Genomic DNA, 14876 nt, shown 5'->3' on the forward strand with positions numbered 1-14876 from the left:
GGCAAATGCCCTTAATTGCCATCTCGCGTTAAGCAGGTGCTTAAATCCATCAGTGTGGATTGTGCAATAATAAGTCGACAGAGGTATTTCAAATGGCCAATTTCGCTCTTTTGGTGACATTGTCAAAGTGGGAGAATGTTGCCCAGCATGTGCCACTTTCTCTGCGGAGTGAATTGTGCCCACCCCGAGGAAGAAGTGTGAAAAACCCACAACGGCACTGTTCCCTGCTCTTTCTGTGTGTGTCCACAGGGCGACAGATGCCGACTCAGACATGGGTAATTCTCAGGTGGCAAGCCTGTACCCTAGTTGATGTGGCAAAGGATTCCAGACTTCTGAGGCTGATAACATTAGTAGCATTGAGTTGCATGCCACCTGACAGGTATGTGTGATAAAGTTGCAAAGCAGAGCTGTTAGTGGGCTAAAGCAGTAGGCAATGTTTGCCCACCCTCAAAGGGTATGTAAAACTAAAAGTAATAGGACCCTCCCCCCATCATAGCTGTAGGGGCCAGGATCCAAACCAGGGCAAGAATGCCCTCCAATCATCCATGCCCACGAGTAGGGTACCCCCATGCTCCAGGAACCCTGTTGAGCAACCTCTGTGCTTTCCAGGTGATACTAACATTATTTAAAGCCAGAAGTCTAAAAGGTAATCGCTTAATTGCAGCTGGAAATGAGCTCCTGGCGTGATCAAAATGTTTTAACCAAGTGTGACATCATCTCCTTCATTTATACGCAATATGTGTGTTCTCGTGTTTCTTCATCCACTGAATTACTGTTAGAAACAAAGGCAAGAGATGTGTCTCTTGTGTAGGCATTAGGAAGGCAGTTGCCAGCCTCTGGCATAATATGCCATGTTCTTCCAATATTGGCTAACTCTTGCCCTCTTATGGCCAGGTAGAACCATCATGGCACTGACTGGCAAATGCCTTTCCCCTGCAGACAGAAAAGCGGAAATAAGAGGCCAATTCAAGGCACGGGACTAATAGAAGTTAAGAAAGACTGCATCTGCCATTGCTGTGTTAGGGAGAGTATGTTCAGTGTTCAAGCAGGGTGGTATGTATTAAGCAAGTATGTATTAAGCAAGCAAGTAGCGAGACAAGGGAGAGGCAAAGAAAGGCCAGAGGGGCTCTTGAATAATGTAACAGGGCAGAGGACCCATGCTTTGCCATCCTAGTAACATATGAGAGAATCAAATAGATCAGGCTTTGCAGCAAATATTAAACGTGAAAGGAACAGAGTCCAGCTCTGCATTCAGAATAACAAAGGCAAAGAAAGCCAGCATGAAATGGAATAAGAGGGACCAGACTCATCGTGAGAGGCTGGCCCGGCCCTCGCAGGGGCACTATTGGGGGAGCCCACATAGCGGGCTGCCCCTCTGGCCACCCCCCTGGGTTCACATACACCCCACCTACATCCCCTGGGTCCGACACATCCGGCCACGTACCTGGGGAGTGCATATAAGGGGGTGGGCTTGTGATCGCTCATCCTCCTTGTTTGATGAACCGCCCCAGCCCCAGAGGACAGTCAAAGCAGCAACATCACACACCTGGTCCCTCTACTCCCATAGCAGGGCTTACTCAGAGGTACAAACAAGATTTCTTCTTTCTTTGAAACTCCCATCTTTCCATACCAAGAGACACACACGTCTCCTTGCCCTACACAAAAAAGTAGCAACTTGCAGTTGGTAGAAAAGGCTTCACCTCCTTTATTTGGCAGGAGTCCACTCACAGGTGATCTGCCTCTTAACGAGCTGGCGTCGTAGCTCTGGCCCCCTGGAAGTAATTGGTATTTCCTCTCTTTTGCCATGAGCTCATAGTCAGATGAACAATCCAGAAATGCAACATAAAAAGATATGTTCTTTGCTGCTGCATCCGTTAATTTTCTTCTGTTTTCTTTTCTTCTTTTCTCTTGTTTTATACAGTGATATTTGCAATTTAATACATACTGCTATTTTAATTCTAATTTTGTGAAAAGTTGAGTTCTTTTACTAAAACACAATAAATAAATAAATAAATAAATGAATGAATAAAGCAAAGTCCCCAAGTTGTCGCCTGTCCCCCCCAGATTTTATGTGTTTCCTACGCCCCTGACCACATGACCTTGAACCTTGCCTCAATTCCTTCTGGAGCATGATCCGGAGGCACTGTTTGACCTTGCCCATTGCCTACATTATTCACAGGAGTATGTTCTGGAAGGAAGTTGTGACCGTGATCTTCTCCGACGTCATACAGGGGAAGGAATTAGTAGTGTGGTTATGCAATGTAACAGTGAATGTGCTCGTAAACATTATTTCTACTAGTGCTACAATGTGATTGGACGCCGTCCAACTATGTTGGTTTGCCAACAACTGCAGAATGAAATTCCACAGCACACCAGATTTGGCACAAGACAATAAGTGGCAGCAGCAGGTGGAAGACTCTCGGTGCCCGAGTATTCCAAGTATCTAATCCGGGTAAATGGTATTTCCTGCCACCGCATCCACATGGGCTCAGACAGTGCACACGATTCCCTGAGTCCAGCCTTGATGTCAAGATGATGGGAGAGTGAACAATAATCGGAGATTCTTTGATGGTTTTTCTTTCTTTCGTTCTCTGTTTTTTCCTGTATTTCCCGGCCTCGAGCTGCTCTCTCATTATTTGTATCGATTTTCTAAATGTCTGCCCTTGTCCCCCTACAGCATCACCTCCAACCCCCATCGTGCAGTGCCTCTCAGGCCAGATGAAGATTTCTGAGGGCAAATGCCAGCTGGAGAGGAGTGGGTACAACTCGGAAAACCTGCATCTGAGGGACCCCACCTGCATGGGGAACAACAACGTGATTGATGTCAATGCCAATGCTACGGTCGTCGTCGCAACCAATACCACCTCCACCCTCTGTGGGAACACCCTGACGGTGAGGGTTGGCACTGGATCCCTAATCCACACACAGCAGGTTCTCTGCATGGGAGCCTGGGTGGGTGGTGATTGCTAGGCAGACCCAAATGGATGACCAGGCTTGCACTGAAGACTCCACTGCACTTCTACCTCTCCTCTGAGACATCACAGGGCAGAGATACGATGCCTTCAGTACTTTCGCTGTGAGTGCAGCAGTGGTGCCTTGATAGGCCGACCCAAATGGATGCCCAGGCTTGCATTGAAGGCTCCACTGCCTTCTACCTCTTCTCTGAGGCATTGCAGGGAGGAGATAAGGTGCATTCTGTACTTTAGGTGTGAGTGCAGCAGTGGTAATTGCTAGGCAGGCCCAAATGGATGACCAGGCTTGCAATGAAGGCTCAACTGCACCTCTACCTCTTCTCTGAGACATTGCAGGGCAGAGATAAGGTGCGTTCAGTACTCTAGGTGTGAGTGCAGCGATGGTGCATTGCTAGGCAGACCCACATGGATGACCAGGCTTGCACTGAAGGCTCCACTGCACTTCTACCTCTTCTCTGAGACATCACAGGGCAAAGATAAGGTGCATTCTGTACTTTAGGTGTGAGTGCAGCGATGGTGCATTGCTAGGCAGACCCACATGGATGACCAGGCTTGCACTGAAGGCTCCACTGCACTTCTACCTCTTCTCTGAGACATCGCAGGTCAGGGGTAAGGTGCTTTCAGTACATATTGTTGTTGTATTGTTCTTTATTTATTTTTAAAGTGCTTGTTGTTTAAATCGTTCTGGGAGTTTTAAATATTGATAAGATTAAACTAAACATAATATGTTCAGGACATGAGCCCCTGCATTCGATAGCCCCTCCTCCCTTCGCCAGCCTTCCATGATAAGTGACCATTGCTTTACTGTGGGCTTGATCTTGCTTCCATCCCAGGGACATCACTCTTCACCATGACGACCATTGAGCATCCTCTGTGCCCAGTCCCCTCTTGGATCTGCCTGTCCCCTCCGTGGCTGAAGGCATCCAAGCCCCGCCTCCGTAGCACCCATTGGACGAAGCGTTGAAGACTGACATTGTGCACTTTGTCTGGGACGCTCCATACTCACTCTGGCTCTCTCTTGCTCCTTTCCAGGTGAATGGCACTCATGCGACCTACAGCAATCAGCTCCTCATACCAGCGAGGGTTTCTCAAAGTGGACTCGTATTAAGACAAAACTACACCTACAACGTGTCCTGCTCCTACCCTCTCAATATGTCAGTGGCCCTCGCAACGGCATTGAAACCAATCTTGGGGTGAGTAGCTCTCTGGGCGGACACCCAGTGAGTGGTTCTCAGAGTTAATTAATGGTGATCACCTTTGTCACTACAGTTACCCTGGGTTCAGCAGCAGGACCTGCCTCAGTGGTGAACCTGGGTTCAGTGACAGCCCCACGCACAGTGGTATGCCCAAGTTCAGGGGTATCCTTTTGTTCAGTGATTACCCCAGGGTCAGCAGCAAGACCTGCCTCGATGGTAGACCTGGGCTCAGTCATAGCTCCAGGCGCAGTAGCATCCCTGAGCTTGGTGGTATCCTATGACTCAGTGATTACCTTGGGTTCAGCAGCAGGACCTGCCTCAGTGGTGGACCTGGGTTCAGTGACAGCCCCACGCACAGTGGTATGCCCAAGTTCAGGGGTATCCTTTTGTTCAGTGATTACCCCAGGGTCAGCAGCAAGACGTGCCTCGATGGTAGACCTGGGCTCAGTGATAGCCCCAGGTACAATGGCTCACAAAGCTCAGCGGTATCCTCTGGTGAGGTGATTACCCTCGGTTCAGCAGCAGGTCCTGCCTCAGTGGTAGACCTGGGCTCGGTGATAGCCCCAGGCATAGTGGTATCCATAAACTCAGGGATATCCTTTGGCTCAATGATTACCCTGGGTTTAGCAGCAGGACCTTCCTCAGTGGTGGACCTGGGCTCAGTGACAGCCCCACGCACAGTGATATGCCCGAGCTCAGGGGTATCCTTTGGTTCAGTGATTACCCTGGGTTCAGCAGCAGGACCTGCCTCGCTGGTAAACCTGGGCTCGGTGATAGCCCCAGGCACAGTGGTATCCCTGAGCTCAAGGTATCCTTTGGCTCAGTCATTACCCCAGGTTCAGCAGCAGGACCTGCCTCGATGGTAGAACTGGGCTCAATCATAGCCCCAGGGACAGTGGTATCCCAGAGCTCGGGGGTATCCTTTGGCAAGGCGATTGCTGTGGTCTCAATGCTTTTAGCCTAGGCCTCAGCGATAACCCTGCAGACATTAATGTGCAGTATGGGGTTGCTTTCATCTCCTCAAGAGAAGGCCTAAGTGTTAAGGGTTTTAGAAGGTGATATACTCATCAAAAAATAGATTCTTCATGAAGGCATTTTGTAGTGGACAATGCAGACACCAACTCAGCCTCATCTGCTTGGCCCCTACAGCATCAGAAATAGGATTTACCATGCTGTCTGCCAGTTAGTACCACATGACACATCTGTAAATGTGGTTGTCTATGCAGTATCCCACCTGACACCCCCACCAACCTGGCAATCCATCACTCATCACACCACACCAGTAAAATGGCACTGAAAACTGTCCCAATTATGGGAAGTGGGGATCTCTCAACCTGCCAAAGGGTCTGCGGAGACACTCATGGGGAAGCATTCACATGATACGACTGTTATAGGTTACCATGAAGTTGGGTGGAGGGCGACATAAGGGTTGACAGTGTGATATTATAATGAGAGCAAGTAGAAAGAGAGCACAGGGAGCTCAACCTGACAGTCTGGCTACACTGTGCAACGGTATTAATGTGTGTGAGTGCACAGACTCCTCTTTCCTGTGCTAGGTTATGACTACTTTGTGATATTGGGATGACATCACATGAACACATATAATCTGGCTATGCCCAGTACCACAGTTAAAGTTGCTTGCAATTGTGCATCTAAGTGCACGTGTCCCATGATGTCAATATTCACCAATTCATACGAGCTTTCACAAAAGATAGTCCTTTTCTGTCCAAATAGTGTTTTAATTGTTCTGTGAGTGCCTAAAAGTAAAAGCCAACACATGTTTCGACCAAAACGGCCTTCCTCAAGGCTATATTGGTTATGTTGTCCAGATTCTCAGTTCTTTCTTGTTTTCTACGTTCGTAATTGTGTTGTGGCAAATGTTTGCCTATATGCCCAATCTGTGAAACTGGTTCCATGTCATAATGCAATCTTTTAATGCTGCCGGCCCTTAACGCCTGTGATATCAATTCCATGTTTGGGGGCATTTGGGTAGGCGAGCACACCCCTACACTACAGTGGCTCCTCCTTCCATCGATCATCTAAACCTCTGCCACTTTTTTATTTTATTTTTTATTGTTGCATACATAGTTTACAAGAAACCTTACGCAACATAGGTAAACAAGAAACATAAACACATTTATCTCACATAAAAACAATATATAAAAAAAGAAAATCAAATTAATAAAAAATGTAGAACGAAAAAGAAAAGAAATTCAATTCAATTTCTAAGAATCTACATGTCACAACATAATCATTATACACTTTTCAGATTTATCTTATCCAGTTCTGATGTAACGAAAGTTAGGAAGACATTTAAAGCTAAAACCAAAGAAATACTAGTGCGCCACAAGCATCTGCGCCAATGTAGATTCTTAGATACTTTCAAATTACTGACGATGTTATCCTTAAAACATATTAAACGTTTTTCCTCAAAGTAAGGACACACAGTAACCCAATGTCTCAGGGTTTCAAGAGAGACATGAACTTCACAAAACCTACAGTTATAGTCAGAGCAGAGACGTTTTTATGGGAGGGCAAAAGGGGCACTTGCCCAGGGCCCCCACCTTGGAGGGGGCCTCACAAGGCTAGCTGATCTGATGAAGTAAGATTCCATTGTTCACAGGTCTAAAATAGCACACGTCAGGATATTTTATGGGGTGCTGCTGAGGCTCGAAACCCATTGCCTCTGTTTTGGCAAGTACATTCTGCCTTGATCAATTCATCATGTATTGCTTTCGGTGTTCATTGTGGTATACATAGTTTGTGTGTTCCTTATGGCACCACTCTGTAGCATTCTTTCCTTCCTGTGGGAATTAGGTTCATCATGTTCAATAAGCAATGGTGAAATGCATGTTGATAAAGTGAGGGCAACAATGGTTCAGAAGTTAGCTCAGTGGGTGAAGCACCCATTGCAGAGATATGTGTTCATATGCAAAATTAGAATATCACATTCCAACAAGGCTGGCTGAGCCTTTCCTACGTCTCAAGTTTATAAACCTGCCTGAATGTGTACTTGGTTTTGCAGAGCAACATCTGCTACTATCAGCAATGTACCTGTAGCAGATAGGGGTTGCTATAAAAACTAACATATCATCCGTATGGTGAAGGTCTAGAAATTGGTTTGTTCAGATGGGGTGTTCTAAAACCTAGGCAATCGCCTCCAATGGTGGCATACACTGTTAGTCCAAGAGGTGAATAAGTATCCAAATTCAAGACTATGGAATGACAGCGTTCATGTTTATATCCTGGATTTGCCAGCAGATGATACAGTGATCCTGGTCAAATTATTTAATATATCTTACATCACTGTGCTGTTTTCTGTGAGGTTTGCCTTCTTGCATGCTGCTGGTATAGTTTAGCCCATTACTTGATCTTTCTTCTTATGTAGGCCATTTGGGTGGAAGAGTTGGTAGACAGAAGGGAGTGAACCATATGTTGCAGGCATCAGGCAAGCATATTTTAAGGTCTGCTTGTTTGACACAAAAAACGGTTTGCTTTTTGGTAAAAGTCAAAGGTTTTTATGCACGTTTATATGGAAGTATTTAAAGCTTTAAAATACAAAAAACAACCCCAGATTTACACTATAATTCATAGAATTTCGCAGAAAAGTGTCGCAAGCGGCTGGCGCAGAGTGTCCGCGTGCGATTGTCTGCGCCAGGCACGTGCGCTAAAACCGATTTCCGCGCACAGCGTATTCATGGATTTTAGGCTCCCAAACCAGCCGTGGCGCAGAGTATCGCAGCGACCCTGCAGCAGCGCCAGTAACGCCCCCAAGAACGCCCTCGCGCAAGGAAAAGCCATCAAAATCGCTAAATCATCGCAAAGGGCAGCGCTAACCCTGGACCAGTCCACAGGGCTGCCAAACAAGGAACGCAAAGCGGGTAACGTGCATATCAGGGGTACGCGTGAAGTTATACACGCGATTAGCCAGGGTACGTGTATTACAGGGGTACGCGTGAAGTTTTACACGCGATTAGCCAGGGCACGTGTATCACAGGGGTACGCAGGAATTATCACACGCGATTTGGCTGGGTACGTGTATTACAGGGGTGCGCGGGAATTAGCACACACAATTTGGCTGGGTACGTGTATTCCAGGGGTGCGCGGGAATTATCACACGCGATTTGGCTGGGTACGTGTATTCCAGGGGTGCGCGGGAATTATCACACGCGATTTGGCTGGGTAGGTGTATTACAGGGGTACACGGGAAGTTCTACACGCGATTCGGCTGGGTACGTGTATTACAGGGGTGCGCGGGAATTCTCACATGCGATTTGGCCAGGTACGTGTATTACAGGGGTGCGTGGGAATTATCACACGCGATTTGGCTTAGTACGTGTATTACAGGGGTGCGTGGGAAGTTCTACACGCGATTGGCCAGGGTACGTGTATTACAGGGGTACGTGGGAATTATCACACGCGATTTGGCTGGGTACGTGTATTACAGGGGTACACGGGAAGTTCTACACGCGATTCGGCTGGGTACGTGTATTACAGGGGTGCGCGGGAATTCTCACATGCGATTTGGCCAGGTACGTGTATTACAGGGGTGTGCGGGAATTATCACACGCAATTAGGCTGGGTGGGTCCTCACAGGTGTTCCCTGTACACCCTCCACGGCCCCTGCAGGCAGCCCACAAAACAGGGGACTACCCTGCACACCTGCTCATGTCCCCCTGCACCCCCACCCCCCAGCAGTGCAGGGGCAGCCTCCACCAGGCCCCCACTCATGTCCCCTATCACCCCCACCCCCCCGCCACCAGGGGCACCCTCCACCAGGCCCCCATCCATGTCTCCCACCACCCCCACCCCCCAGCAGTGCAGGGGCAGCCTCCACCAGGCCCCCACTCATGTCCCCTATCACCCCCACCCCCCCGCCACCAGGGGCACCCTCCACCAGGCCCCCACTCATGTCTCCCACCACCCCCACCCCCCAGCCACCAGGGGCACCCTCCACCAGGCCCCCATCCATGTCTCCCACCACCCCCACCCCCCAGCAGTGCAGGGGCACCCTCCACCAGGCACCCACCCATGTCTCCCACCACCCCCACCCCCCAGCAGTGCAGGGGCACCCTCCACCAGGCCCCCACCCATGTCTCCCACCACCCCCAACCCCCAGCAGTGCAGGGGCAGCCTCCACCAGGCCCCCACTCATGTCTCCCACCACCCCCACCCCCCTGCCACCATGGGCAGCCCCCACCAGGCCCCCACTCATGTCTCCCACCACCCCCACCCCCCAGCAGTGCAGGGTCAACCTCCACCAGGCCCCCACTCATGTCCCCCTGCACCCCCACCCCCCGGCAGTGCAGGGGCAGCCTCCACCAGGCCCCCACTCATGTCTCCCACCACCCCCACACCCCAGCAGTGCAGGGGCAGCCTCCACCAGGCCCCCACTCATGTCTCCCACCACCCCCACACCCCAGCAGTGCAGGGGCAGCCTCCACCAGGCCCCCACTCATGTCTCCCACCACCCCCACCCCCCAGCAGTGCAGGGGCAGCCTCCACCAGGCCCCCACTCATGTCACCCACCACCCCCACCCCCCAGCCACCAGGGTCACCCTCCACCAGGCCCCCACTCATGTCTCCCACCACACCCCAGCAGTGCAGGGTCAGCCTCCACCAGGCCCCCACTCATGTCTCCCACCACCCCCACCCCCCTGCCACCATGGGCAGCCCCCACCAGGCCCCCACTCATGTCTCCCACCACCCCCACCCCCCAGCAGTGCAGGGTCACCCTCCACCAGGCCCCCACTCATGTCTCCCACCACCCCCACCCCCCAGCCACCAGGGTCACCCTCCACCAGGCCCCCACTCATGTCTCCCACCACCCCCACCCCCCAGCAGTGCAGGGTCAACCTCCAAAAGGCCCCCACTCATGTCCCCCTGCACCCCCACCCCCCGGCAGTGCAGGGGCAGCCTCCACCAGGCCCCCACTCATGTCTCCCACCACCCCCACACCCCAGCCACCAGGGTCACCCTCCACCAGGCCCCCACTCATGTCTCCCACCACCCCCACACCCCAGCAGTGCAGGGGCAGCCTCCACCAGGCCCCCACTCATGTCTCCCACCACCCCCACACCCCAGCAGTGCAGGGGCAGCATCCACCAGGCCCCACTCATGTCTCCCACCACCCCCACACCCCAGCAGTGCAGGGGCAGCCTCCACCAGGCCCCCACTCATGTCTCCCACCACCCCCACCCCCAGCAGTGCAGGGTCAACCTCCACCAGGCCCCCACTCATGTCTCCCACCACCCCCACACCCCAGTAGTGCAGGGGCAGCCTCCACCAGGCCCCCACTCATGTCTCCCACCACCCCCACCCCCCAGCAGTGCAGGGTCACCCTCCACCAGGCCCCCACTCATGTCTCCCACCACCCCCACCCCCCAGCCACCAGGGTCACCCTCCACCAGGCCCCCGCTCATGTCTCCCACCACCCCCACCCCCCAGCAGTGCAGGGTCAACCTCCACCAGGCCCCCACTCATGTCCCCCTGCACCCCCACCCCCCGGCAGTGCAGGGGCAGCCTCCACCAGGCCCCCACTCATGTCTCCCACCACCCCCACACCCCAGCCACCAGGGTCACCCTCCACCAGGCCCCCACTCATGTCTCCCACCACCCCCACACCCCAGCAGTGCAGGGGCAGCCTCCACCAGGCCCCCACTCATGTCTCCCACCACCCCCACACCCCAGCAGTGCAGGGGCAGCATCCACCAGGCCCCCACTCATGTCTCCCACCACCCCCACACCCCAGCAGTGCAGGGGCAGCCTCCACCAGGCCCCCACTCATGTCTCCCACCACCCCCACCCCCCAGCAGTGCAGGGTCAACCTCCACCAGGCCCCCACTCATGTCCCCCTGCACCCCCACCCCCCGGCAGTGCAGGGGCAGCCTCCACCAGGCCCCCACTCATGTCTCCCACCACCCCCACACCCCAGCAGTGCAGGGGCAGCCTCCACCAGGCCCCCACTCATGTCTCCCACCACCCCCACACCCCAGCAGTGCAGGGGCAGCCTCCACCAGGCCCCCACTCATGTCTCCCACCACCCCCACCCCCCAGCAGTGCAGGGGCAGCCTCCACCAGGCCCCCACTCATGTCACCCACCACCCCCACCCCCCAGCCACCAGGGTCACCCTCCACCAGGCCCCCACTCATGTCTCCCACCACCCCCACCCCCCAGCAGTGCAGGGGCAGCCTCCACCAGGCCCCCACTCATGTCTCCCACCACCCCCACCCCCCGGCAGTGCAGGGGCAGCCTCCACCAGGCCCTCACTCATGTCTCCCACCACCCCCACCCCCCTGCCACCATGTGCAGCCCCCACCAGGTCCTCACAATCCCCAATCATGTGCGTAATGGTCAGCCTCCACAGCCAAAAAGCCCTACCAAGTAACCCATTCACCCACATGGAAATGGAAATCACATGTTACACCCCCAATGTTCATGAAGCAAATGAACCCATGTCCGTCACACACATATTTTCCAATTGAATGGGAAAACACACAACATGACATGCATGAAACCAATGAGATGAAACCACACAGTGAACAATGGAAAAAAAAATGTATTGGAAAAAAATACGAATGCTAAAGAAAGAAAACTAACTACAATGTAAATGTGAAAAAAGAAGCTGCATGTCCGCATAAAAACACAAAACTAGAAAATCAAATCCAAAAAATTTTGTCCAAAGTGAAATGTAAAAACTCTCCATGCAACAAAGAACTATGTACAAAAATAACAAGGGTCCATCATCACAACTGAACTAAGGAAACCTCCTAAAAAACCTACCTAAATATCAACTATATACAAAAAGTGGAGCAGTGTCCGTCGACTCCAAATCATAAGAAAAAACAAAGGAAACCTAAAACTAAAGAACTATATACAAAGGCGGCGGGCAAGTCCAGCGGCTCACTCCGTGGTGTTCCGGGCCAGGGCATCATCGAACTCCTGTTCGATGTCCCGGAGGCGGTCCAGTTCCATGGCCCCGAGGGTCCGCAGGGACGACGCCGTGTCCTCCTCCAACCCCCTGCGGATTGCCTCGAGGCACTCGGCCCGCCTCAGGGCCCTCCGCATGGAGTTCTCCGCCCTGACCATTGTGAGCCGCGCCTCTTCCGCCCGCCGCCGCTCCGCACCTATGGCGTGGCCCAACCGCTGCCACACGGAAGACACTCTCTGTCCTGGGTCCTCCTGCCCTCCGGCCGATGCCTGCCCCTCCGATGTCGAAGGCCCCGAGCCTTCATGGCTCCCACCATGTTGCTGCTGCTGCTCTGCCTCTGCCCGTGCACTGCCTCCTGCTGCCTGCACATACTCCGCCGGCTGGGGTGCAGTTGTTGATGTGGCCATCCCTGCTGGACGTCCGACTCCCGACTGTGGCAGGGATGCCTCCTCCATCAGCCTGGCCGCACTGTCAGAGGCAGCTCCACAGGGCACCCAGGTGACTGATGGGTGGGAAGATGGCACAGAGGACGACTGGCACGTAGGGGGTCCAGTTGAGGAGGGGGTCGGAACAAGCCCCATCAGACGGAGAAATCCGGTCTGGGTGACCTGTCCCAGCAGGCTGACGTGGTCAACGAGCCATTCGAGATGACGTGCAGTCTCTCCATGAAAAGACTGCAGGTCACCCCGCATGGCCCGTTGACGCAACGCCACACCAGCCAGGACAGGCTCAACCCGGACCTGGATAGCCACGTCCGTAGGCAGAGGAAGGCCAGTTGACGTCAGCTCATCCCCTGCCTGGAAACGGGTCTGGACGTAGGCATCCCTGCTGGTGCAAGATAATGCAGGGACAGGATCGGGGACAGGATTGCACACAGGCACCTCCGCGGCGGCCTGTGCTGCCTCCTGTCCCTGGTCCTGGACTGCACCACTAGCACCAGTGGGATCCCGACCTCCAGACCCCGTCTCTGGTGCTTGCACAGCCTCCTCCTCCACCAGACCCCCCACCAACCTGGATGACTCCGTGCCATCTTCCCCTGTTGGGCCCTGTGGGGTCCCAGCTGCCCCTTCTGCTGCCGAGGAGTCCAACTCCAACCTCCGCCTCTTGGACCTCCCCCCGGCAGCTGCGGCCTGGGACGCGGCACCGGACTCCTCACTCCCCGACGAGATGACAACACGGGAGGGGAGCCGGGCCTTGCGTCTCCGGCTGGCGGTCGGATCCCCGCCGCTGTGCTCCACAGCACCTTCTCCGCCCTCTTCATCAGTTGACGCTGCAGACAGGGAGAAACAAAACACAGGCATCAGGGCACTGTACAATGGACACATACACGCATGACAGTTGCACATGAGTGGCATTGGCAAACCTCAGACATGTCATCACAATCCCCAACACACATGTCTTTGCAACTGGCACACATGAGCCATACCACAGCCATTTCGCAACTGCCACCACCATCCCTACACATACAACAGCATCAGCAGCCAAAGGGGAGCCAGACATCACATGCAACACAGGAAGTGCACCACACATGTACACACACCACCACACTTGCATGCATGTCTACACCTCTGCCAAGTGTCGCACTGTTCAGACGGGCATCCATGTCACATCTGCCAATCAGGCTTCCACATACCGCTGTCACATGCATCCATGTAGCATCACTGTTGCACCCTTGACAAATACACACACATGCACATGTACACAGTGCTCATACATGCAGCCGAAAACAACATACATGCCTGACATCACGGACATGTCTACTTACATACACATTCATCCAAACATGTGTGCACGCACAACTGCATTTGCCATGCAAGCCCACACACACAAGCACCATCCATGTCTCACACATTACAGCCCTCGCATGTGTCAGCCCCACGGCCCTGTACACCCCCACCCATACTCCACCCCATACAAACAGATGTGCAACCGGCACAATGGGGAATGATCACCACACGCCCTGCTCACAACCAGGATGCATGTACACTCACCGCTCGACTCCAGACGGCTCTGCTTCTCTAGGACCTGGACGTGGAGCGCTGGGGATATGCGTTCCAGGACCCCCATCTGTTCTTCCGACAAGTGGCCCCGGCGCCCCTTGGCATCCGCTGCCTTCAAGAGGCGCCGGGCCTTGTTCAGGGTCCTGGACCTGAAGTCCTCCCAGCGCTTCCTGACATGTTGTAAGTCCCGGACTGCCACCCCCTCCGCGTTGATGGCAGTCACGATGTCAGTCCAGATCCAAGTCCGTCCTTCCTTGTCGGCGCAGGAACTTCCAAAGAGGGCATCATACTGCCCCAGGACTTGCTCCACCAGGACACCAACTTCGGTGGCACTGAAGCTGGTGCCCCTCTGCCTCTCTGGCCGGGGGTTGTCAGTGGTCACAGATGGTGTTAGCCCCGACATGACAACCCCAGAGGCAGGAGTGGGTGGGCAACTGGGTCCTGGGGCTGGGCTGTGGAGCGATGGAATTCCAGTCGGGAGTCTTCTGTTCCAGCAGGGGTGGTCACAGCAACAGCACCCCTGGCTGATGTGCAGGCAGCAAATGGCAGTGCACGTGGGCAGCAGGCAGTCAGGCAGCAGCAGATAGCAGGTGGGAGTGTGCTCGGGGCTCTGGGGGGCAGTAATTCGGCCTTCTGGGCAGGAGCGTGGTCTTCCGTGTGCTCACGCGTGGCCAGCTTGGTACGGAGTGAATTGGCACGTGAAAATCCTGCACGTCAGCGTGAAAACCGAGGAAAGGCCCTTAGCGCGTAAGCGCGTCAGCACGCATACGCGATTCC

The 14876-nt window shown here is 53.8% G+C and overlaps 1 protein-coding gene and 1 long non-coding RNA gene across 6 annotated transcripts in view; one reads left to right on the forward strand and one right to left on the reverse strand.

The window, feature by feature from the left end:
• Nucleotides 1–14876, forward strand: part of LOC138503241 (uromodulin-like) — a 99893-nt gene that overhangs the window by 26203 nt on the left and 58814 nt on the right. For all 5 annotated transcript variants that reach the window (XM_069622832.1, XM_069622831.1, XM_069622834.1 and 2 more), the window contains 2 exons: nt 2678–2892; nt 4005–4165. In XM_069622832.1, the coding sequence (XP_069478933.1) occupies nt 2678–2892; nt 4005–4165 (376 nt within the window). The remainder of the gene's footprint in view (nt 1–2677; nt 2893–4004; nt 4166–14876) is intronic.
• The window catches only part of LOC138503243 (uncharacterized), a 317256-nt gene that overhangs the window by 10409 nt on the left and 291971 nt on the right, over nt 1–14876 (reverse strand). The gene's annotated exons all lie outside the window — the stretch shown is intronic.

The sequence above is a fragment of the Ambystoma mexicanum genome, chromosome 11 (assembly GCF_040938575.1).
Source record: "Ambystoma mexicanum isolate Mex_15411 chromosome 11, UKY_AmexF1_1, whole genome shotgun sequence".
Lineage (NCBI taxonomy): Eukaryota > Metazoa > Chordata > Amphibia > Caudata > Ambystomatidae > Ambystoma > Ambystoma mexicanum.